The sequence below is a fragment of the Lynx canadensis genome, chromosome D4 (genome assembly GCF_007474595.2).
Source record: "Lynx canadensis isolate LIC74 chromosome D4, mLynCan4.pri.v2, whole genome shotgun sequence".
In the NCBI taxonomy this organism is placed as follows: domain Eukaryota; kingdom Metazoa; phylum Chordata; class Mammalia; order Carnivora; family Felidae; genus Lynx; species Lynx canadensis.
The window spans coordinates 12,522,259-12,547,824 of NC_044315.2; the positions used below are offsets into that span (position 1 = coordinate 12,522,259).

Below are 25,566 nucleotides of genomic sequence, written 5' to 3' on the forward strand. Positions count from 1 at the left end.
AAGGTAGGAATCAGCTCTCCTTTTAGGCTGTAAATCCTTGAATGGCCAACAGGTGATTCCATCCACTCCTAGGGATCCCGGCTCAGTGCCCAACCCCAAACTAAGAGCTCCCTCTCCTCTGCCTTACACACGCCCAATCTCCTCCCTGGGCTAGGGTCCACCCATCTGGCTCCGGGACTGGAAAGGTCCTGACACTCATGGATGTACCCTTCAAAGGATTTCTGCTTGGCCCATTCTCCAACAGCACACTGCTCACTTGATGTCTGATTGGAAACCTGGCTCCGGTGGTTGCCTTGGTTACAGCTGCAGTTGCCTTAGCTCAGCCCTCAAGCATCTCCACAGCCTGGTCAGTGGCCCAGCCCCTACTCCCTCAAGACTCCTCAGCCTGGCGCCAGGTCTCGCTCACTCTGTCTCCAAGCCAGCTCTGAGCTGTCTCCGCCTACTTTCGGGCTGGCTCCTGCTAAAATAAAGCTGCTGTGCAAGTGTAGCAGCCTACAGACCACGCTGCACCCCAGATCTCTCTAGCACTGCAGGGGCTGATGATTAAAAGGCTGCTGATGAGCTTTTAGAGGTCTGGGGCTGATACTGAGTCTATCTCCATGAACTTCATGGGGCAGGGGAAAGGATGAGACATGCTACCAATGACTTCTCCTTCCACCTGATTAGAGCATCTTCAAAGCCTTTCATTTCTAAAAAGTGCAAATGTTATAAAGCAAGTAATAAACTAAATCTTACATCATGATGCTTTTTGGTACCTTGTTCAAGGGACTTCCTTCCTTCCTTCCCTTCTTCCTTCCTTCCCTTCCTCCTTCCTTCCTTCCTTCCTTCCTTCCTTCCTTCCTTCCTTCCTTCCTTCCCTTCTTCTTTCCTTCCCTTCCTCCTTCCTTCCTTCCTCCTTCCTTCCTTCCTTCCCTCCCTCCTTCCTTCTTCTTTCTTTCTTTCTTTCTCTCTCTCTCTCTCTCTCTCTCTCTCTCTCTGGTCAACTGATGTTCAAGGGCTTCCAACTGCCTGTGATTCCTCCCTATACTTCAAATAGGTCATTAATGTTCAACTGTGATGGCCACTCAGCCCATATGCTCTGAAACAAGCCTTAAGCAAAGGCTTTCCATCCACCCCAGATTCTGGTGAGCTCATTTGGGGTCACAAACAGGCCCTCTGGCCCTGTCTTCAGGAATTAGATACTGTCTCATAGCAGAAGCAACATTCTGGGTGAAAAAGATTTAGGCTTTCAGTTATGCTTTTGAGATTTTCTTTTTATCAGACCTTCTCAGGACCCCAAACAAATCCATTTCTAGGACTAGGTATTTAACAAGGGAATATAATCGCATTCTCAGAAAAATCTTTTCTGCGTGACTCAGTGTCACCATGGAGTGTACTGATCCGTGCTTACTTTTAAGTTTTAATACCACCTCTTGCCTCTCATGCCCACCTAATAAATGGGTTATGATTCTCTTGTGGTTGCCCAGGGGGATATTCCTTGGGATATATTCCTGATGAGTGATTTCACTGACCTGCTGTTCTCTTTGTGTGTGGCTTTTGGGAGCACTACACCATTTTCTGAACTAGACGGGCATCTGTAGATTGTGCCTTTTCATCTACTTTTTCATTACCAGGTGGTAGAGGGGTAACTAACCAATATGGGGTCTCCCCTTGTCTCAAATGTGCATGGGGGGGGGGGGCTGGTGTCAGAGGATCCTTGTCTGTGCGAACATCACACTCATTTTTCAAAGACTTTATTTTCATGGCTGAAAAATACTCCTGGATGCTCACAGAGCCAGGCCTAGCAATGTGTGGGCAGGCCCACCTGTCACAGAGCATTGAGAATGCCCTTTGTTTCCTGATCTCCTCTCTGGCTCATCGGGATGCCTTCCTTGCACACTTGGCAGGGTGTGTCTCCTGAGATACCATTGGGATCCAATTATACAGGAATGTTTTATTCCTAATCTTTTTTTCTTTGTTTGTTTGTAATGTGGTTTTGGTCACTTATTTTTTTAATTTAGAGTTTTTAGAACTTTGTTTTAGTATCATTTTAAACTCAGATAAAATTTGTAAGAATTGGGGTGCCTGGGTGGCTCAGTTACATGTCCGACTTTGGCTCAGGCCATGATCTCACGGTTTGTGCGTTCGAGCCCCACGTGGGGATCTGTGCTGACAGCTCGGAGCCTGGAGCCTGCTTCAGATTCTGTGTCTCCCTCTCTCTCTGCCCCTCCCCACTCACACTCTGTCTCTCTCAAAAATAAACATTAAAAAAATTTTTTTTTTAATTTTCAAGAATACTATAAAGAACTCTCATGTACTCTTCACCCAGATCTACAAATTAACATTTTGCCACATTTGCTTTATTGACCATGTAAAAGTGACTTGTAAACATTATGCCCCTGACCCTAAATACTTCAGTGTGTAGTTTCTAAAACCCAGCACATTTTCCAGCATGCTATCAGATAATTATAAAGTTGAGGACATTTGGGGTCACCTGGGTGGTTCAGTCAGTTAAGCCTCTGGCTCTTGACTTAAGCTCAGGTCATGGTCTCATGGTTCATGGGTTTAAGCCCCAAGTGTAAAGCCTGCTTGGAATTCTGTCTCCATCTCTCTCTGCCCCTCCCCTGCTTGTTCTCTCTCTCTCTCTCTCTCTCAAAAATAAATAAATATTAATAACAAGTTCAGGAAATTTGGCACTGATACAGTATTATCAACTAACCTATGATCCACATACTAATTTCACCACTTGTCCCAATGCTGTCTTTTTTTTTTTTCTTGATGTTTGTTTATTTTTGAGGGGAGGGAGGGAGGGAGAGACAGAGAGACAGAGAGAGAGAGAGAGAGAGAGAGAGAGAGAGAGAATGAGTGGGGGAGGGGCAGGGAGGGAGGGGGACAGAGGATCCAAAGCGGGCTCTGTGCTGACAGCAGCAAGCCCAATGCAAGGCTCAAACCCACGAACCACGAGATCATGACCTGAGCCGAAGTTGGACACTTAACCAACTGAGCCACCCAGGCACCTCCCATTTATATTTACATGCTATGTATTTTCCTGGACCAAGATTGAATCTCGGCACCCTTGTAGTATTTGGTTGTCATACGTCTTTCATCCCCTTTAATCTGGGCTAAACTCTCTTGCTTTGGGAATTCAGGAATTGAGAGTATAGTGAGTTTTTGTCCATAAACAGCTCCCTGTTTCATTAGGTCACTGCTCCCAGAATTCCAATATTTCTCTAGAGGTAATTTCCCACTTATTCAAAACAGTGCCCTCTTTCTCTGGCCCTAAAAGTTTAAACCAGTATTATGTCAGCCTGCAGAACAGGATCACAGTTGGCTCTGTTGAATGTGTCCCAAACTGTGGCAGTCACATCCCTTCTGGACTCGGATGATCCGAACAGTGAAATTTACAATCACTTGTTGCTGTACCAAGTTATTCACAAAAAAGCAGAAATCTTTTATGTTTCATTCCCTGCAGGCAATCTGAAATGAGGTGGTATTTATAGACCAGGGTAAATGATACCAGAATTCAGCAAAAGGCAAAATAATAGCAGTATGGGTGATGAAATTGGTGTGACTTTTTGAACCTCGTGATTTATACTGAGCGATGATTTTCTTCAAGCAGATCAGCTCCTGTGACTAATATCAATTATCAACAGACAGCAGCTGTGCTGGTGACACAGATTGATCAACAAAGGAAAATCATTTCTGGAAAATATAATTCCTAAAATACCTGTCTTAGAGAAAAATTAAGAATTCCTTAAAATCTTTATCTTTTTCTTTCTCTTTAATTTTCTATGAATGAATTTTGAATTGTGAAGAACTATGTGAATAATTGTTCCCAGTCTTTACATTATGGAAGGAAATGTCTTTTGAAGTGTGGTACTTCTTTATTTTTTATAGAGAGTGTGAACAGAGCTCCTTCTCTCCATCCCTTTAGGGAGGAAAAGAACAATTTTCTGCCATGCTGAGATGTTAGCTTGATGCTAACCTGCCAGCATGCCATTAGGGTAAAAATCTTTTGGCGTGTTTTATGTATTCCGTCTCCCCTGGCACGAATATGTATGTATTTGTCAACCCGTTGATGTAGTCCCTTGAGACCCTTGAGTCTGGCTCTTTAACTTTGGTTCTCCTTTGTTCAGAACTTCCTTTCAGTGCCATGGAAGCCAGCTGCGATTTCGAGGAAGATCTCTGCAACTTTTATCAAGACAAAGAAGGTCCAGGCTGGACCCGGGTGAAAGTAAAACCAAACATGTATCGGGCCGGAGACCACACATCAGGCATCGGTAAATTGGGGGTCTGTGCCCACCGGGCGCCGGGGGTGGGAGTGCTCCAGCTGCCAATCTTACTCCACACCCATCAAGATGGCAACTTAAACAAAAAAGGGCAGCTGTGAAAAAACAAATGCGATGGGCAATCTCGTGTTTGGCCTCTTTTTAAAACTTAGAATTCGATTTGCCAGTTGCTTAAATAGTCAAACCTTTGGACATTATCTTGCTCTTCCCCTCAGGTGGAGAAGTACTTTTGTCTTTTTTTTTAAGTGTATTTATTTATTTTGAGTAAAAGAAAGAGAGAGAGTGGGAGCAGGAGCAGGGTAAAGGCAGAGACAAGTAGAGACAGAGAATCTGAAGCAGACTCCTTGCTGTCGGCGCAGAGCCTGATGGAGGGCTCCGTCCCACAAACCGAGAAATCATGACCTGAGCTGAAATCAAAAGTTAGAGGCTTAACTGAACTGAGTCACTCAGGCGCCCCTATGGAGAAGTACCTTTAAAAAGCTATTTAAAAAAAAAAAAGCTATTAGATTACAACTGTATGAAACATCCAGAATAGGCAGATTCATAGAGACAGAAAGCAGATTAGTGGTGTCCAGGGGCTGGGGACGGGGGATGGGAAGTTCCTGTTTAATGGGTATAGAGTTTCCTTCTGGGTGATGAAAATGTACTGGAATGAAGCAGTGGTGGTGGTTGCCCAGCATTGGTGAATGTACTAAATGCCGCTGAACTGTAGGTTTTAAAATGGTTAAAATGGTAAATTTCCTGTTATGTGTAATTTACTCAACAAACAGATATTGTAGGGCAAGAGAAGCTAAAAAAGCTGTTGGGAAAATGTCAGGGGTGGGGCACTTGATGGCTCGGTCTACAAGGAACTATTGGAAACCAGTTTGAGCTCCCCTGTGTAAGGATTACCTACCTAATCACTTTGATGGCATCCCCTGTGAAGCCCACTCCCGTAGAGATGGGTGCAAAGAGCTTGTTTTCAAGGGTTGGTGTCTAATTCATTTATTCAATGCCTGTTTATATACTAGGCACTGGGGCATGTTAATACACTGATGAAACTTAACATTTCAGGGGCGCCTGGGTGGCTCAGTCGGTTAAGTGTCCGACTTCAGCTCAGGTCACGATCTCGCCGTCCATGAGTTCGAACCCCATGTCAGGCTCTGGGCTGATAGCTCAGAGCCTGGACCCTGCTTCAGATTCTGTGTCTCCCTCTCTCTCTGCCCCTCCCCCGCTCATGCTCTGTCTCTCTCTGTCTCAAAAATAAATAAACGTTAAAAAATAAAAATAAAAAAAAAAAAACATTTCAGAGCACCTTACTTGCACAGGGCCCGGGAAGGGCTTTGAAACGGGGACCTCACAATTTTATACTTGTCATCGTGTATTTTCTAACAGTCATTTCAACGGGCAAGAGAAATGTTAGACAAATATATACACAAATAAACGTATAAGGTACATGCTATGGAAGAAATGAAAAGTGGGCTCTGAGAGAGATTAGGGGAGAGAGAGCCTAATTTTGGTAGGAGATCCTGGGAAGGCTTTTCTGAGGAGAGAGGGTATTAGCCAGGAGAGGGGGAGGAATCCAGGCAGAGGGAACAGCATCTGTGAAGTCCTGATCATGGGAAGAACGGGACACCCCGAGTAGTTGGAAGGTTAGTGTGGCTGCACTGAGGGCAGGAGAGTGGAAGAAAATGAAGTTAGGAGGTAGACCATGGCATGGCAGGCCAGAGTAAGCATTTGGGGATTTTTTTTTATAAACTAAATGAGAAACCAGTCAAAGATTTTAGGGAAGAGAAGAGTAGAATTAAATTCATGTTTCAAGAATGTTGCTGTGGCTGTGCATGGCCACCCCTACTAATCTGCCCCGGTGGCCCAGTGAAGTACCACAGACTGTGTGACCTGAACAGCAGAACCGTGTTTCCTCACAGTTCTGGAGGTGGAAGGTCCTAGACACAGATGTTGTCAGGGTTGGTTTCTGGCGAGACCTTACTTCCTGCCTTGTAGATAGATGGCGCCTTCTCATTGTGTCCTCACATGGCCTTTGCTCCACATGTATACGTGAAGAGAGAAACAGAGGTCTCCGGGCACCTGGGTGGCTCAGTCGGTTAAGCCTCCAATTTCAGCTCAGGTCGTGATCTCGCAGTCTGGGGGTTCGAGCCCCACATCTGTGCTGACAGCTCAGAGCCTGGAGCCTACTTCCAATTCTGTGTCTCCCTCTCTCTCTGCCCCTCCCCCATTTGCACTTTGTCTCTCTCTGTTTCTCAAAAATAAATAAACATTAAAAAAAAAGAGAGAGACAGGTCTCTGGTGTCTCTTCCTCTCAGGAGGACACCATTTCTATATGATTAAGACTTCACCCTCATAACCTCATTTAATTACCTCCTTAAGGGCCCAATCTTCAAATAAAGTTGCATTGGGAATTAGGTTTTCAGTCAGTGGATTTTAGGGGGACACGACTCAGTCCATACCACCACGCACAGGAAATAACCCAAGAACCTTTTGCCACATGAATTAAATAATTGGGTGAAACTAAACTAAATGAACACTGAGGTGATCAAAAGAGCTGATGCGTTATTCCAGTGGCAGAGCTGTGGCTTACCCTGTGCCTGGCAAAATGGAGCTCGAGGCCATGAGCAGATACACCAGCCCAGTGAACCCGCCTGTCTTCCCGCATCTGATGTGGTGCCGTTGGCCATTGGCATGTTCTTCATGGCCTGGTTCTTTAGTAGGAGGTTACTCCTCCACGTACACTCAGGATACCTACAAAGAGCTCCTCATCTCCGTGGTGGCTTGGCCTTCATGGGCTTTGGAGTCCTCTTCCTGCTGCCCTGGGTTGGTGTCTGTGTGCGTTCCCAAGGGTTCCAACCAGGAGGCTTCACTGAATCCCTGGTTTTGTAAATTAATTTTTTTTTTTACTTTTTCTGGGGGTGTCCCACCTGCTGCTCCCAATAAAGGCAGATGTGTGACTATCAAAAAAAGGGGGGAAAATTGATGGGGGAGGAACAGAAGAAGGAAAGAAAGAAAAGTAGAGTATTATTTTTTTCATTTCTACCCAGGTTTTCTAGAATGCATGGATCTGTTTTAAGTTTACCCTGGGGGTCTGGAGCTAGGTGAGAGGGGAGGTTCTTGACCTTATGTTTCTTTTTGTTATTTAGAAGAAAGAATTATTCTTCTTTGGACCCTTTTATTGCACAGATTAGGTACTTGAGAGATATTTTCTGGTTGAATGGCAGGCTGCAACAACATAGATTTGGGGGACAACAGAATTCAGTCCATAACACTACTCATGTGAAAGCATCCAAATTCCAAGGACTGCCAGGCCAGCCTGTAATCTCTGTATCTCCACTGGTCGCTGCAGAGATAAGAAGGAAAAATCTGCTCTGGGCCTCACATTCACTAGGACCTGGTGCTAGGTATGCCCTCTGTATCACCTGGTTGCCCCAGGAAGCTGGAGTCCCAAGATGATTATATCCCTTTTGCTTCATGAAAAGCACAAATCCTCACCGATGCCTGGAACCTGAGCATATCCAGGTGGACATCTACACTGGTTTATGAAGTTTACTTAGAACCGGAGAAGCGTTATTTGTAATAGAGTCACGTGGATATATTCTGTCACTTTTAAGCCACAGATTTAACAAAACATATTCTATCATTTAAAGCCTATGGAGGGGCGCCTGGGAGGCTCAGTTGGTTAAGCAGCCGATTTTGGCTCCAGTCATGATCTCACGGCTTATGGGTTCGAGCCCTGCATCAGGCTCTGTGCTGACGGGTACTGGAGTCCGGAGCCTGGAGTCTGCTTCAGATTCCGTGTCTCCCTCTCTCTCTGCCCCTCGCCCACTCACACTCTCTGTTTCTCTCTCTCAAAAAAAAAATAAACATTGAAAAAAAAAATTTTTAAGCTTATGGAAATAGTCTCTGTTGGCAAATTCCACTACTTTCAGCCAGATTTTTCCATTTGATAATCTGGGCTAGATTATGTAAGTTTTTCATTGCTGATTTCCTGAATGTTCTGTCCGGTTCGCAGGGTATTACTTGCTGGCCAACACAAAGTTTACATCTCAGCCTGGCTACATTGGAAGGCTCTACGGTCCGTCCCTGCCGGGAAATTTGCAGTATTGTCTACGTTTTTATTATGCCATCTATGGGTTTTTAAAAATGAGTGACACCCTAGCAGTTTACATCTTTGAAGAGAACCACGTAGTTCAAGAGAAAATTTGGTCTGTGCTGGAGTCTCCAAGGGGTGTCTGGATGCAAGCTGAAATCACCTTCAAGAAGCCTATGCCAACCAAGGTACAGTAGAGCCAGCAAAACCCTTTGCTCCCCTTCCGTGTCTGGGCTGGGTTAGTGAATTTCTGTTCATTTTCACCTGGCCGACGTGTTATTTTTCTTCTGTTCAAAGTGAAAGCCCCACCACTACACTGTATCCGAGCCAAGCACGAATGATATTACATACAAGTTCTTTTCGTTTTCTGTCTCAGAATCATGGCCACCTAGAGGATTCACTTGTTTATTTCTTAGATTCCCTGAGACTAGACCGAAGGCGGGGAATATATAAACAGTCCAGGTTCAACAGCTAAACTTTAATTTGAAACCAGAATTCTCTCTCTTTCTCTTTTACACACACACACACAGACACACACACACACACACACACAATACACATGTGTGCCTGTGGGAATACTAATTGCTTTATTTTTTTTTAACTTTTTGTTAATGTTTATTCATTTTTTGAGAGACAGAGTGTGAGTTGGGGAGGGGCAGAGAGAGAGGGAGACACAGAATCTGAAGCAGGCTTCAGACTCTGAGCCATCAGCACAGAGCCAAACGCAGGGCTCAAACTCACAAACCATGAGATCATGACCTGAGCCGAAGTCAGACTTTCAATCGACTGAGGCACCCAGGTGCCCCTCTAAAGCTTTATCTTAACACAGAGTAGGGAAGCTCAGTAAAAAAATGAGAGCCAACCCAGACAGAGAGGATTCACTTGTAAGGGTATCATCAGCGGCTGATTTTGATAGTGATGAGAATACAAAGAGAGCTTTACTGCAAGAGGAATATAAAAGAAAACTATAGTCTCCCAAGCTGAACAACTCCTAAACTTAAGGAAGCTTTACAGAAGCAATAAATTCTGTCAGCTACAACCCAGACATGAAAGCGGTATGGGCAAATCCGGTTTTTTTTTCAGCCCCTCATTCAACCAGAAAATATCTCACGAATCCACACTCTGAGAAAGATGGGCTAAAGATGGGTCAGAAAGGTCCCTTCCTTCAAACAAATGACTCACACAAGGGGAGCTCAGAAAAAATTGTTCAGTGAACGGATCAACCAGTTGATCACATTTACTAACTAGGAATTAATCCAAAGTCCAGCTTCCCTCAGGAAAGATCCAAACCTGGAAGAACAGTGAAACCTTCTTCACAAACATTAATGGCTCAAGATCGTCTTAGTTGTAACCATCCAGACGGAATCATGACTTGATCCATCCGTAACTTTCTGCTACGGAAATTTGGTATGCCATCCCCATTATAATGATTCCTGATTACTTTTAGTCCATTGGAATACCCACCAGGGCATGATTAAATTTTCCCAATGATTAATCCAAGATCTTTGAAAATCTTTACAAAGTTCTTTTCCATTGCTAGGCAAGACGAAATTGTGCTTATAATGACAGGGCCGCCTCCATGACTTACTTCTAGAAGGGGTTGAGCCAATTTATGATACCTCTAGAAGAATGTAAGCATAAAGGTTTACCACAGCCTCCTGAGTGCAGCTTCTCGTATTTTTATGCTGATTAAATAGGTAGTGTCGTTATAGGTATCCCCTTCTTAACTCCATCAGACTTTGTTCCCCTGACAAAACAGATATTTGGTTCACCTCCTGGGTAATAGGGAAAGCTAGTTGATGATTCTGGTGCCACATTCCTACTCTGTCCTAGTCTAGACTCATACTCTAAGCTGACTGGCTAGCCAATTCCTAACATTTCCTGAGGGAGCCTATCTTTCCATACATGTCATCTGACATTTCCAATGGCATTGACTTTGCTCTTTGATCTGTTTCTCCAGGAGGTATCCAAGCCTGTCTGCCTCTTAGGGATCCCAAAGGCTTAAACTGTTTCCCATGATCAATTATGTAACTCTGGCAAGTAGTTTTGGTAACATACACACATGAGCAGACATGTACCAGATTCACATAATCAAGGATGCGCCAGAAAGTAACGAAATTTTTGTTATACTCCATACTCTGTTTTGCTAATGTTTTTTAAAAAGGGGGGGGGATATAATAAGCGTTTTATTCATTAGTTCGGCTTTCATTCATTTATTCATTTATTTGTTCCTTTATTCAACCAACATTTATTAGGTATGTGCTCAGTGCAGGGGATATAAAGATGAACGAGGCTTACATCCTGCCTTTGAGGAGGTGGTGACAAATGAAAAAAGATTAAGATACAGATATGTAACCAACTAATAACAGTACAATCTCACTGTCTCATGCAAGGGAGAAAAATAGTCATTTTACCGATTGGACATAGAAAAGATAATGACAGGAGAGGCCCAGCTGAGCTGGTGTGTGGGGGGGGGGGGGGGCTAGGTTCAGGCCATCTGGACGCTAATTCCTACTCATGCCCCCACCCACCCCACTTCACCCTGTCCCCCTGTATCCTCTACTCACACACACATGGGGTGTTTAGGAACCTGCCTGCTCCTTCAGGGTGAGTCCCTGCTGGTCCCTGACACCCATGGAACAGGAGCAGGCCCCCCAGCCAATAAGGATGCGCTGGGCAACTCGCCCTTTTCCTCTTTGGCTGACTTCCAGCCCCTCCCAGCAGCCTCCCTGTCCCTTCCTGACCACAGAAGGAAAACTGAATGTGGATCCGGTGGGGGCAGGGAAGTTCTTACCGTCGTAGAAGACGAGTCATGGATCTGGCCTCAAAACCCATGAGGAGATGATACAACTCAACACTAGAAAACTCTGGACACGTGTCTGAAGGTGGCCGCAAGTTTTTAGCAGGTCGCAGCTCCTCAGAGAGTGAGAGAGAGCCATCTGACGGCCACCACAGGGGCATGCATTAAGTAAGGCAGGAAACTACAGTTGACTTATGTAACATCCACAGGTGGAAGTAAGATACAGACTGTTTCAGAGAAGGGATCACATGAAAAGTCAGTTGCCCTCACTCCTCCCTCCCCCTGAATTCAAACTCCAATTCAGCATCTTTTTTCTGGTGGTTTTCTTCCTGATTCGGGGACATTTTCCTCTTTAGTTTTAAATATTGTATTTCCACCTCTGTTTCTCGATTCACGAACTTGAATAGCATTCCCTGCTACGAAAGATAAGGACTTTAGTTCTTCTTTTCTCTCTCTTACGGTTTTTAGTTCTATTTTTTTAAATGTTTATCTTTGAGAGAGACAGAGACAGAGAGAACGAGTGGGGGAGGGGTAGAGAGACAGGGAGACAGAGGGTCTGAAGCAGGCCCCACACTGCCAGCAGAGCCCGATGCAGGGCTCAAACTCGAGAACCTCGAGATCATGACCTGCGCCGAAGTCAGATGCTCAACTGGAACACAGCACTGCCTCCCGCCCTGGGCGGCTGCACACCTGGTGTCCTCTGCCTAGACTCTTCTTAAGTCGCTCATGGCTTGAAACCTCACTTCCACAGAGAACGCTTCTCTGGCCCCACTCCCCAGAATCGGCATCTTAAGCCTCTTGTTCATCCTCTTGGAGACAGTGTAACACAGCGATGAGGAGCACAGACACGGGAGTCTCTCTGGTTTCGGATCCTCATGCTACCCTTTATGGGCTTTGCGATCTTAGGACTTTTTAAAATAGAGATGTAATTGACATGTGGCTTTATATTAGTTTCAGGTGTACAGGCTAATGATTCAATATTGGCTTATATTGTGAAATGATCACCACAATGAGTCTAACCTGTGGCAACCACACAGGTACAGATTTGTTCTTGTGATGAGAGCTTTTAAGATCTAGTCGCGGGGCGCCTGGGTGGCGCAGTCGGTTAAGCGTCCGACTTCAGCCAGGTCACGATCTCACGGTCTGTGAGTTCGAGCCCCGCGTCGGGCTCTGGGCTGATGGCTCGGAACCTGGAGCCTGTTTCCGATTCTGTGTCTCCCTCTCTCTCTGCCCCTCCCCCGTTCATGCTCTGTCTCTGTCTGTCCCAAAAGTAAATAAAAACGTTGAAAAAAAAAATTAAGAAAAAAAAAGATCTAGTCGCTCAGCAACTTTTAAATATGCAACACAGTATTGTTGACTGTAGTCACCATGCTGCACATTACATCCCCGTGACTTGTTTTTCTTACAACTAGAAGTTTGTACCTTTTGACCCCCTTCATTATTTCACCCACCCTCTATCCCTGACCTCTGGCAACCACTGATTTGTTCTTCATGTCTATAAGCTTGGATTTCTTTTCTTTTCTTATTTAGATTCCGCATATAGGTGAGATCACATAACATTTGCTTGTCTCTTATTTCTCTGAGCATAATGCCCTCAAGGTCTGTGTTGTTACCTATGGCAAGGTTTCGTTCTTTTTCATGGATGAATGGCAGTCTCTGACTCTTTCTTTTTTTAATTAAAAAAATTTTTTTAATGTTTATTCATTTTTAAGAAACAGAGAGACAGAGTGTGAGCAGGGACAGAGAGAGACAGAGAGAGAGGGAGATACAGAATCCAAAGAAGGCTCCAGGCTCTGAGCTGTCAGCACAGAGCCAGACATGGGGCCCAAACTCACAAACCACGAGATCGTGACCGAAACCGAAGCCGGACGCTTAACCAACTGAGCCACTCAGGCGACCCTTTTTTAAATTTTTTAAATGTTTATTTATTTTTGAGAGAGAGTGTGAGTGAGTTGGGGAGGGGCAGAGAGAGAGGAAGACAGAGGATCTGAAGTAGGCTTTGTGCTGAGAGCTGAGAGCCCAATGGGGGGCTCGAACTCAGAAACCGTGAGATCATGACCTGAGCAGAAATCAAGAGTCGGATGCTTAACCAACAGACCCACCAGGGTCCCCGACATTCTCTTACTTTTTTCAGTCTGTTTCTTCCTTACTTTTGTCAGGTTGAACCCAAAACCTAGCAGCTATTTGGATCACAATTGTTCTCTAATTGTCTGTGGGATGACTTCTGGGTTCTGACTTTTGAACAGTGCTTGTTGACCCTCTGGGAAGCTTTTAAAATGCCCACTGTCCATCTCCCCATAAAAACATAACCTTCCCGAGGGCAGGGACTTTCTCAGTCTTGTTCATTTCTGTATCTGCACCCTCTAACACTGTGCCAGATGCAAAGTAGGTCATCGGGAGCATTTCGTTCAATGGATTTAGTTTGCTATCTATGTGGTCAGTGGCTACATGGGTAAATAATGAAAATAACAATGAAAAATGAAAAATAAAAGAATGAATGAGTGGACTCTCCAAGGCCGGTAAGTGGCAGAGCAGGGTTTCACGCGTGTCTGTCTAGCTCTGAAGCCTGAGCTTTGGCACAGGTAGATGGCTCGGCGTTTCTATCCAGTGTCGGGGAAGGCTTGTTCTCGGGCAGCTGCAGAAAGTGAGGCTCCCCAATGTGCCTTGGGGCATAGGTACCTCCTGTTACTTTATTTCGTTCTTACCACACTCCTGCAAGGGAAGTCAGCTGTTTGCTTTCAGTGTCCTTGCCGTCCTAGAGTGCAGAGTGCACCCGACCCAAGGTCACGTTCTGCTAGAAGTGAATGCCTAAGCTCAGGGCTTATTGTACCATTGTTGGCAAGAACTTTCTCTGCCTCTGCTTCATGTCCTCATGGAGTGTGAGGTCAAGTGTGAGAAGTCGGGCCCAACTCAAAGAGAGTGAATGGCTGTGATTTCCTACTTGTTCCCGAGCTTGAAGCCTTATATTTGCGTTTTGACTACACCTGGCTTCCTCCTGGTCCCAGTTCTCCTGGGTGGAAATGTTTGGTAGGTATGTTTGAGTATCTATGCTGCATATTCAAAATAATAACAACAATAACCCCTTACATTTGCACCGATAGTATAACCTGCTTTCATGAATGAGTCGTGGGAGCCCAGAGCTGAGCTGAATGAGAGGCAGCGTGGGCTCAGAGAAGTCAACACTTTTAGCCTCTCCCTGCATGTTTCTTTTCTTACTCCTAATACCTATACGTTACCTCATCTGCGCCTTCCCGGATGCTTTCCGCTCTGGATGCTTCCATACCTTTCTTTCCCCTAGTAGTTCTTACCCAGCCTATTTTAAGGACAGTGAGCTTGTTTGGTTAATAACCCCCTGCTCCTTCTGTAGATAGCCTAATGTGTGAGGGAAACTGTAACGTAGAGCTCTGTTGAAGGAATGGTAGCTATGGCAACAATTTCCCTGAGGCCATTCTAGCAAAGTAGCTGTATGGACAGGTTCTGAGCAATGTTGTCACGGCTGCCCGCAGGAACAGGAACTTTCGTAGAACACTTTCCTTGCGCCGGACACCATGCGAAGCACGCGATGTGCATTGATACTATGGCGCCCTAGGAAGAAAGGAATGTAGCCCCACTTAACAGATGAGGAAAACTCAGGCAGAAAACTAAGGACGTTGTTCAGTAGCACACAGGGCTGGCAGAGCTGAGAGGTAAATCCAGGTCTTTCTGAATTCAGAATCCATGATTTTTACACCAGGCCTTTATGCCCCCCAGCCCTTTCCTGGCTGAATGTCTAGGATCGGGTAAGAAAGAGAGCTCAGCTCTAACTCAAGATTTCTAAAAATTTCTAGAGTTTTATTATTAATGCTCAGTGGTTCGATTATAGAAATAACTTTGGCTCCTACAAGGGATGAGAGTTCACGGTGGATCACTGGAGACAAAGGAGAGAGGTGTAGGGTAGAGGGAGATACAGTGCAATGCTTAAGAGTTCTCGTGAGTGGGTTCTCTACCATTTACACCTTCGTAATTTGGGCTTGTCATGTGATCTTGCTGAGCCTCACTTTTCTCCATCTGTAACATGGGTGTATTATTAGTATCTGTCTCAAGGGATTATGGTGGAGAACAAATGAAATGCCTCAAGTAAAGCCCTTAGCATAGCACCTGGCATATAGTTGGCATTTATTAAATTAACTGAATCCAGACAGAGGGAGAGCAAGAGAATGAGACTAAAGAATATTTTTTTCTACGGGCACGTGGGTGGCTCAGTCGGTTGGGCATCCAACTTCTGCTCAGGTCATGATCTCAGGGTTCGTGAGTTTGAGCTCTGCATCCGGCTCTGTGCTGACATCTCAGGGCCTGGAGCCTGCTTCAGATTCTGTGTCTCCCTCTCTGCTCCTCCCCTGCTCACACTCTCTCTCTCTCAAAAATAAATAAAGGTTAAAAAAAAATTTTTTTTTAAAGAATATTTTTTCTAGGTCCTGAATTTCATAAGATTTTGTGGGTGACGTCTCTTTAGTATGTGGATAATTTTGCACTTTGATTTTTGCTGCAAAATATTCTTTAAAAATCGGGTCAGAGTTAAGTATTTTAATAGTAGTAGGCTTTCTTAATGAAATGGCTGCTTTTACAATCATGAGCGCCTGCAATAAGTTTCTTAGCATTTTAGAAACATTTTGAAAGGGCATGAATCGTGAAATGGTTTTCTTGATCTGTTTTTCCCCAGCACATTACTAAATGGAGGGCAGGTAATCAAGAGTTATCTTGAGACTTTTGTCCACTAGGGACGATAATGAGGAGAGGGAGCAATTCACTCCAAAATGCTTTTCCTAAAAACCAAATGTCAGGAGAGACCAGAAAGTCGTTGTCAGGAATCCCATAAAGACAGAGTGCAAACATTAGCCTTTATGTATTTAAATCCTTAGTTTAAAATTATGCTTGGCCGCTGTAGAATGTATACTAGGTCCTACAGTATCTCCTGGCCTGAAGCGACTTTTCTCTTTAACAAAGATCTTCAAGTGGTCTGTTAATTAGAAGCTCGGGGAGCAACTCAATATTGTGTTCATTAAATATTTCTTTTGGGAAAGAACGTTAAATGGTCCGTTAATGAGAGAAGGACCAGACCTTCTGTTCCATCCAGGCCTGGCTTAATGATCAGCTCATTAATGGTAAAGCCTTCTAAGTCCATATCTTTGCTCTGTTACAGGATTAAAAAGCAAATAAACTTTAAAAGTCATTTATGGATTTGGAGAAAACCCTCAGCTGGCCAGTCTGAGAAAATATAAATCTTTTTTTTTTTTTTTTACTAGTGCAAGAACCTTATATCAGCACTTCTTAAGATATGTCCCCTGGAGTACAAATCTTTTGCATTCCATTGAAAAAATTTTTCTGTGGTCAGATGAGTTTGGGGGAATTTTTGCACACTAGATCTCTTCCATACACACATGGAAGATTCACAACGCACGGTAACATGTTAGAAACTCCGGTAAGTTCTACACTGTAGAATCCTGCTGAACCTCGTGTAAGGTGGTGTTTTAACATAGAACCCTTGTCTCATGCAGCCCCTGTTAGCATCAGATGACTATCGTGATGTTTAACGCATTATATTGAAGTTGTCCACTTACCTGCCTATCTGCATTAATCAGACCATAAGCTTCTGGAGAACAGAGAGCCTTGTCTTATTTAGTTTTAAATTTCTAATGTGAACACAAATTCTGTAAGACCGTGAGCACTCAACAAATAGTTGGAAAGGGGAACTGAGCTGTCAGTGAATGCGGGTTGACAGCAAGGAAGAACACAGGAGCCCAAGGAAGAAGAAAGATGAAGTGCTTCTGCCTTTGGATCACAGAAACCATAATCACTAGTAGCCGGGCACCTGAACAAGTTGTCCTGTGAGGAATAGGAGTTGGAGCACTTACAGGCAAGAGTATGCTCCTGGAGCAGATATAAGGCCACACGGAGGCACGTATACGCAACGTCTGCCTTGGGGCTTTTTGTGATGATATTTGTTAAAACCAAAAGCTGTAACTCTCCTCTTGGAAACAACTTCCCACCCTTACATCGGATCATTTCCCTATTCCCAATGACTGATAGGAGGTTTTAACCAGGCGTCTCGATTTTCTAGATGCCTTCCCTGCCCCCCCGGTGCAGCTTCTCCAGTTTCCGTTCTGTGTTCCTGGTCAGTGATGCTCACTTCCACCCCCAGTCCTGGCTTCTCCCACCTCTGTCCTCTCAATTTCTGGGAATGCTCGGCATCTACTTTCATCTTCTGCTCCCTATATAATCTTCCCCCTATATATTCCCCCTTCCCCCTATGTGCTGGGGTTCTCAGCACAGCTGGAGAAAATAAGACTCATCTCCAATGTCCCCTCCATGCTTCTGGGAAAGCCTTCCATTCCTCTCCTCTCTCATTGACTTCCTTGCTCTTTCCTCGCCCCCAGATGTTTGGATTTGTCTTCACTTGCAGCTTCCCAACTGGATTCTTCCCACCTCAGTCTTAGATCATGACCTCACAGATTCATGTCCCAAAAGGACGAAGGCTTTCAACACCAACCCCTTCAATTCTGTTTCTCTCTGAATCCTCACCTGCTTCTCTTGGTCACCTGGTGCATATGACAGAGGAAGTGTTGTCCTTGCTCTTAGTCAAAACCAGCCCGTCCATCTATCCATCCTGCCTCCTCTGGGACTTTATTTCCTAAATTATTCCTCTCTCAAAAATCTTCAATATCCACGAGTCCTTTATACACTGCCAACGTATGTCGGCCACACAGACGAACAACAAACCTTCCTTTTACCTTTTACCCATTAAAAAATTCTTCTAATGTTTATTTATTATTGAGAGACAGAGAGAGACAGAGCATGAGCATGAGAAGGGCAGAGAGGGCGAGACACAAAATCTGAAGCAGGCTCCAGGCTCTGAGCCATCAGCACAGAGCGCGACGTGGGGCTGGAACTCACAAACCACAAGATCGTGACCTGAGCCAAAGTTGGACGCTCAACCGACTGAGCCACCCAGCCACCCCTTACCTTTTACCCATTTAGATTGCCACCCAATCCCATGTTTTGTCTTCAGACTTCTTGGAAAATGCATCTTCGATTACTATCTATGCTCTGGTGCAGTTTCTTGTTCCTTAAATGCTCACCTCCTGACCCCTGCCTCCCTCCCACAAAGGGTTCATCAACAACAAGTGTCTCCCACTGATCATGCTGCAAGAATCATCATTGCTGAGATCACTCTTTTCTCAAAGTCCATCTCAAGTACTCCTTCCTCTCTGAATCTTTAATAAATCATAACTGTGTCTTACTTGTTACAATGAGATTTGTGGCCTAGGAAGACTTGGCTTCAAGTTTTGACTCTGGAGTTAATGATGTAAATCAGAATAGCATATCACTCTGTAAGTAATAAGGGCATGTTTTAGGGTGACCACTATGTGTCTTCTACCACATGCTATATATCTTTTGCCATCTTAGTGTCAGCAACTGTCTTTTCATGTTGTGTAGCACAGTTCTTGTGGATAGCTCTCTCTAGCTCCTTATTTCCTCTTACAATAATCTTCTTTTAGCAAAAAAAGAAAAAAAATTGAAATTTAAGTCTGTGATTTGGATTCCTGCTCTTAAAGTCTTTCTTTTAACTTTGCCTTTTAATGATGAAAATGCCATTAGATGTAGAATATCTAGGATTCTGGGGTACCTGGGTGGCTAAGTCAGTTAAGTATCTGACTCTTGATTTCAGCTCAGGTCATGATCTCATGGTTCGTGGGTTCAGACCCCGCATCAGGCTCTGCATCAACAGCGCAGAGCCTGCTTGGGATACTCAGTCTCTCTCCTTCTCTCTGCCCATCCCCTACTCTCTCTCTTTCTCAAAATAAATAAGCTTTAAAAATATATATCTAGGGCTCTGAAAGGTTTTGTTGTTGTTGTTGTTCTTTTGGGTTTTTTTACTGTTTATTTTTTATTTTTGAGACAGAGACAGAGCATGAACAGGGGAGGGGCAGAGAGAGAGGGAGACACAGAATCTGAAACAGGCTCTAGCATGGAGCTGTCAGAATGGAGCCCGATGTGGGGCTCGAACCCATGAACTGTGAGATCATGACCTGAGCTGAAGTTGGACACTTAACCAATTGAGCCACCCAGGCTCCCCAAAGGGTTCTGAAAGTTTTAAGGTCACTACTTAGAAGTTCATCCAAATAGAAAAGCAAGTCTAGTAAGTAAGTTTCTGATTTACTAGAGAGATTTATAAATCGGTGGCCATTAAATAACAAGACACCCTGCTATAAAGGGATTCAGGAACCAGAAAACGAATGTGTAGACAAGATGCATGAGAGGAGATAGATTTCCTATCACATTTCATGATGTCCAGAAACATTGAGAAATGGCTGCACCAGAATGTTAATATCTTGGCATAATTAAAGCAGGGCTGCTGAGTGCAAAGTAGAAATAGCAAGATCGTTAACTCCTGACAAGATAATCAACACATTATAGAACAGATTAGGGTCGTTCTGTACACAGAGCAAGGAAATTTATACTGTCAAGTGGAACAAGTTTTAATGTGGAATTGAATAGGGGGGCTAAGTATGGAACAGGAGCCTCCTCTTGAGTCTTTCAAGCTAAGCTCAGTGTCAAGTGTCAGTCCAGGAATTCTAAATTACTTGAAATATGACCAACACAAGGTTGAGCTACTCTGGCTTTCCCTCTCTTTCCTTGTAGGTGTTTGTTGAAGGCTTCTGCATTTCATGTCAACTTATGGGGGAATGACTAGACAGACTGGCTTGCACAACTTCTGGTTGCTAACACCAGCTTGCAGGAGGGTATTTTTTGTGTCCGTGCATTCTTCTAGAACTTTCCCCAGGAATTAATCTTATGGCATATTGCTGGATTACCATATTTATCCTCCTGGCATTGTGGATAAATCCAAAAAGACATCACAGGCATCTTCCCCTGGGGTTTTATTGATAAGTTTATGAAGGAAACATTTATTCCAGGGATTGTTTATGAACCTGAAAACACTATCTCCCTCCACACTTTCAAACTCTGAATCTTGTGAATATTTCACAGCCTTGGCTACATTTTTAAGGAAACTTTTCCCAAGATTTTATGAGGCAACACTTTTTTTTTATATGTTTATTTATTTTGAGAGAGAGATGGGGAGGAAGAGAGGGAGAACCAGTGGGCGAGGGGCAGATAGAGAGGGAGAACCAGTGGGCGAGGGGCAGATAGAGAGGGAGACACAGAATCCCAAGCAGGCACCATGCTGTCAGTGCAGACCTGGACGCAGGGCCGGATCTCACGAACTGTGAGATCACGACCTGAGCCAAAACCAAGTGTTGGATGCCTAACCAATGAGCCACCCAGGTGTCCTGAGCCAACATTATTTTTTGATGTTCACGTTGAGATTCTCTGGGGACCCTCTGGTTTTCTGAGCTCTTAGACCAGGTAAATATTTTCTGGCCTCTGGAGCTATGAGCTCTATTCTCTTAATTGGAAATTGACAATTCACACATTAATAAAGACTCCCTACCCAGGGAAGAATACCTTCTTTTCTTTTGCATAGATACCCCCAGCTTTTTCTGCCTTTCTTGTGTGACTTTCTCTGGCTATTTTCTGCCGCATGTTTTCAGCACCCACCTCTAGGAGAAGTCTCTCCAGACAGTCCCCCAGCTGCTTCTCCATGGCATTCCCTACCACTCTGCTAATGACGGTGACTTCTATTTTATGTTTGATGTCAGGTTAGAGGTGTAACTATACAATGTTCAAGGACACACTTCCATTTGTGGCCTATTTCATCTTAGTCTTTAAGCCAAGATATTTAGTTCTCCCTTAGTTTCATTCCCCAAATAAGGATGGCCTTATTAACATATCTGAAAGGCAAATGTCAGGCCAGAAAAAAAAATTTACAACATATATGGCAAACTCTTAGCGCATTTGATATATGAATTTACTCTAATAAACCAATAAGCAGAGATGAGCTAAGCAGTAGCAAAGTGGGCAACAGGTATGTACAGGCAAATCAGAAAAAGTGGAATGCTACTGGGGTGCCTGGCTGGCTCAGTTGGTGGAACATGCAACTCTTGATCTTGGGGTTATAGGTTCGAGCCCCACGTTGAGTATAGAGTTAACTTAAAAATAACATCTTAAAGAAAGAAAGAATACTACTGGAAAACAAATATATCCAATCTCATTTGTCATCAAAGAAATTTTAAAAATAATAAAAGCACATTTGTCAAATAGATGAAAATATTTTAAAACTATAAAACTGTGGAGTATGCTATTTATATTAATAGTTATATTCATACTGTATACTGTTTGTGTTGTTCGGTTTATAAATTAAAAAATAAGTCCTTTGGGGGACACCTGAGTGGCTCTGTCAGTTAAGCATCCGACTTTGGCTCGGGTCATGATCTTACAGTTCTTGAGTTTGAGCCCTGCATCGGGCTCTGTGCTGACAGCTCAGAGCCTGGAGCCTACTTCAGATTCTGTTTCTACCTCTCTCTCTCTGCCACTCCCCTGCTCACGCGCTGTCTCTCTCTCTCTCTCTCTTTCAAAAATAAACATTAAAAATTTATAAACAAATAAGTCTTTCAATTAAAACTAAATATACATACATATATGCATATATGAGTTAGATCTATGAATGGTAAGGATGTAAGGAAATAAGGATTTTCATAAGCTCTAGTATGAGGATAAGTTGCTATAATATTTCTAGATGACAATTCAATTACATGTCTCAAAAAGAAAGCCCCCAAACATGAATACCTTTTTAAAAAAAATTTTTTTTAATGCTTATTTATTTTTTAGAGAGATAAAGTGTGAGTGGGGGAGGGGCAAAGAGAGAGGGAGACACAGAATCTGAAGCAGGCTCCAGGCTCTGAGCTGTCAGCACAGAGCCCGACGCGGGGCTCGAACCCACGAACTGCGAGGTTGTGACCAGAGCTGAAGTCAGACTTTCAACCGACTGAGCCACCCAGGTGCCCCTACCCATGAATACCTTTTAACATAACAATTCTACTTCTAGGGAGTTATCATTAGGGAATAGTCATGGTTATGCACAAAGATTTAGATATTGATCACAGCATTGTTTGTCATGTTGAGAAATTAGAAACTGCCCAGTTATCCATCAGTAGGGGTTGGTCAAATAAGTGTGGCCAGGCTACAAAGGGCTTAGTAAGTTTTTTTGTTTTTGTTTTTTTTTTTACATTTTATTTATTTTTGAGAGAGAGAGAGAGACTGACAGACAGACAGAGCACAAGTGGGGGAAAGGCAGAGAGAGAGGGAGACACAGAATCCGAAGCAGGCTCCAGGCTCTGAGCTGTCAGCACAGAGCCTGACGTGGGGCTCGAACTCACAAACCGTGAGATCATGACTTGAGCCAAAGTCAGACACTTAACTGACTGAGCCACCAAGGCACCCCAGGGCTTAGTAAGATTTAAGCCACAGCCCTTCACCAGGTCAAGGATCTACACTTTCCCTTGGGAACCCGTGAAAATAAGGCCAACAACTGTCTCTCTGTCTCAGACACAAATGAAGCAAAGTCAGTATTCCTATTCAGGTGTTAGCAGGGCACCGCTAAGGTATCTGCTGTCCTCTCCTGACCCCAGGAGAAGTTTATGAAGGTCAAGACAAAGACCTAGATTCTTCCTTGTTTGCTGTTTGTTGATTGCACTCTGCTTGTCTTCCGGTATAATTGGCATTTTTACATCTCCATCCAAGTGAGCTACGATAGCTCCATAGTGTAATGTCCATCCTTGAACATGACGATTAAATTGGCCATTACATTTCATTACATGGGTTAGGGAAGTGCCTAGCTGAGGGTCCTCTCTAAGGGAGGTGGGCCAGAGATAAACCAGAATTGCTTTTTTTCAGCCCACCTGCCTGCTGACAAGAGCATGCAAACAGCAGGAAGGCATTCACACTTATTTTCCTTCAGTGACAATGAGTGACTTAGGGGATAAGTGTATATAATAACACTGTCCTTTTTATTAGGCTGTAAATTAGACTCTGAAGCACTAAAACTCATTTTTGGGTGGGAGGTGTGGTTGTGGGGAGTTGAGAACATTCTTCCCTATGGGCCTAAGTAGACACAGGGTCATCAGCTAAGGGCAAGAAGAGTGTCACTGCAGTGAAAGTAGACAGGAGAGGTTACTGGCTGGTTCCACGTTCACTAGGGTTTTTTTGTTTTGTTTTGTTTTGTTTTGTTTTTTTAAGAGAGAGAGAGGAAACAAGGGAGGGACAGAGAGAGAGGGAGAGAGAGAATCCCAAGCAGGCTCCGCACTGTTCATGCAGAGCCTGATACGATGTGGGGCTTGAACCCACAGACCATGAGATCATGACCCCAGTGGAAATCAAGAGTTGGATGCTTAACCGATTGAGCCACCCATGCACCCCTACATTCACCAGTTTTTAAATGTAGCCAATGATCCCTGTAAGATTCAGGTTCTGGTGCCAGCTCACCAAAAACTCCTTATAAACAGACATAAGGCAACATGACAGGAAGCTGGTTGTAAACAGGGGTTCAAGATATGTTTGGTCCACTGCTATTAACTGAGGAGTTTAAAAATCATGCCTTTCATAATCCTGTTGTTTTTAATTGAGGTATAATAGACATAATAACTTTATATTCGTTTTAGGTATACAACATAATGATTCTAGAATCATACTTTTAAATACCTAAAGCAAAAAAAAAGGAGAAAATAGGCTGGTTGGTACAATGAAATATGCTCTGTTGGAGATTTGGCGTAAGATATTTCATGTCTGGGTCTGTAACTGGCTGTCGTGCGATCCTTAGTTTTTATCACAGGGTCTCTGGGCCTTCCCTGGTTCTAACACATGACTGATTCTGAGGTCTCTCCTGGAGTGTCTCTTCTCTTTACAGTGACCAAAAGATCCAAAACTAATGCAGATTTCTGAAATCAATGAGCTGAGAGGTCTGAATATTTACCACCAACATAGCAGTGAGAAAATTCCACAGTTTATCCGCAGGTCTAACACAGCGTGCCCTCCACCCCAGCATGGGAGCCTCCTAGGAGGAGAGGGACTCACGCAGGGAGAAGCTGGAAGCTGCTTAATCTTTGTTGCTTGTCGAAGCCAAAAGTTGAATTAAAACAGATGGGTCTTTTAAGAAAAAGAAGTGTTGGTCAGCTAAAGACTTATTTAAAAACACATGGTCATTCTGCCTTTTGTGGGATCTGAAGACCAAATATAGTATCTGCAGGAAGCATGCTGTTACAATTTAGCAACTATTTCCCAAAACATGGCTGGGATTCTAAAAACGCTAGTCCCAAACTCGTTCTTCTAGAGGAAGCTCCATTCAGCCTGTCTTTAGGGATTCGTGAAAATTCCACCCCTTTAGCCAAGTGTCTTAATACTAGAGTTTTTGTTTTCTTTTGCTTTATGTTTTTTTTTTAATTTTTATTTTTAGAATTCTATGGCAGCTTATTGTCAAACAGTTGAACGAATACAATTGCGTTATATAGAACATCCTGCAGTTGCGTCAATAGCATCTTAATGAAGGGCTCTGGAACTTCGTGGACTGGATTATAGTAATTTTATGAATAATTATTCTACCAACTCTGTAGTCACCATACCCAAATTTATCTGCACAAAGGATTTCAAAGGATTTTAACCTCATCAGAAGAAAAGTTAAATTTAACTCAGAGTCAAACCCTCTGGTAAATTGTCGAGGTCCACCACTTGGAACAGGAACCCAGCTAGGTTCATTTTGTGAACATGGGTAATTTATGGTATTGTTGGCATAGGATTGAAATATTTCTATGCGAAGATAGAAGGCTTTTTCTGGAAACTGTCATTCACATACTTATTATAGGCCCAACTGGGGCTCTTCAATGAGTAAAGTAGGTGGTGGGTTAAGCCAGAAACGTGGCCAACTATGCCTATTGAGCAGGCCATGGAGACAGGCTACTTTAAAAGACAGTGAAAAACCAGTTAATTCAGCCATTGTTTACCTGTTTCATACAAATGATCCTTCTTAACTGCACAAGAAAAGTGTGTTGTTATATATTCCCCAGCTCTCAGGGAAGCTTGGTTCCCCCCCCCCCCTGCAAGATCCTCTTTATTGTGTTGGGTAGCCTTTAAATTATGACACCTCATAAAGTGGAAAATCAGTAACCCTAATTCTTTTAAAAATTTAACCTGATTTGGTTTGAGAAAGTAAGTTCCCGACATACTAACTTATCTACTTTTTCTTTCCTGCGTGTTTTAACTAGGGACTTTTATGGACTTTTATAGGCCTGGGGATCGTCTAGCTCCAGCCTTGTGGCTGGATTCCCATACAGACCCTCTCTCCACCCTCCTCCCCCCAAAAATAACTTTAGAAGACAATTATAGTTCCATACTATGAGGAAAGTTTTCTCACTTACTTTTTATGATCTGCTGCCTGCCATTATGTTGTTATGAGGGAATAGACCATTCCTTTTGGAAAGGGAGAAAAA

General features: G+C 43.6%; 1 protein-coding gene and 1 pseudogene across 1 annotated transcript in view; both read left to right on the forward strand.

Moving 5' to 3' along the window:
* The window catches only part of MAMDC2 (MAM domain containing 2), a 150,837-nt gene that overhangs the window by 89,478 nt on the left and 35,793 nt on the right, over nucleotides 1–25,566 (forward strand). The window contains exons 8-9 of the mRNA XM_030293837.2: nucleotides 4,116–4,259; nucleotides 8,272–8,537. Of these exons, the coding sequence (XP_030149697.1) occupies nucleotides 4,116–4,259; nucleotides 8,272–8,537 (410 nt within the window). The remainder of the gene's footprint in view (nucleotides 1–4,115; nucleotides 4,260–8,271; nucleotides 8,538–25,566) is intronic.
* LOC115499327 lies at nucleotides 6,819–7,145 on the forward strand (annotated as a pseudogene).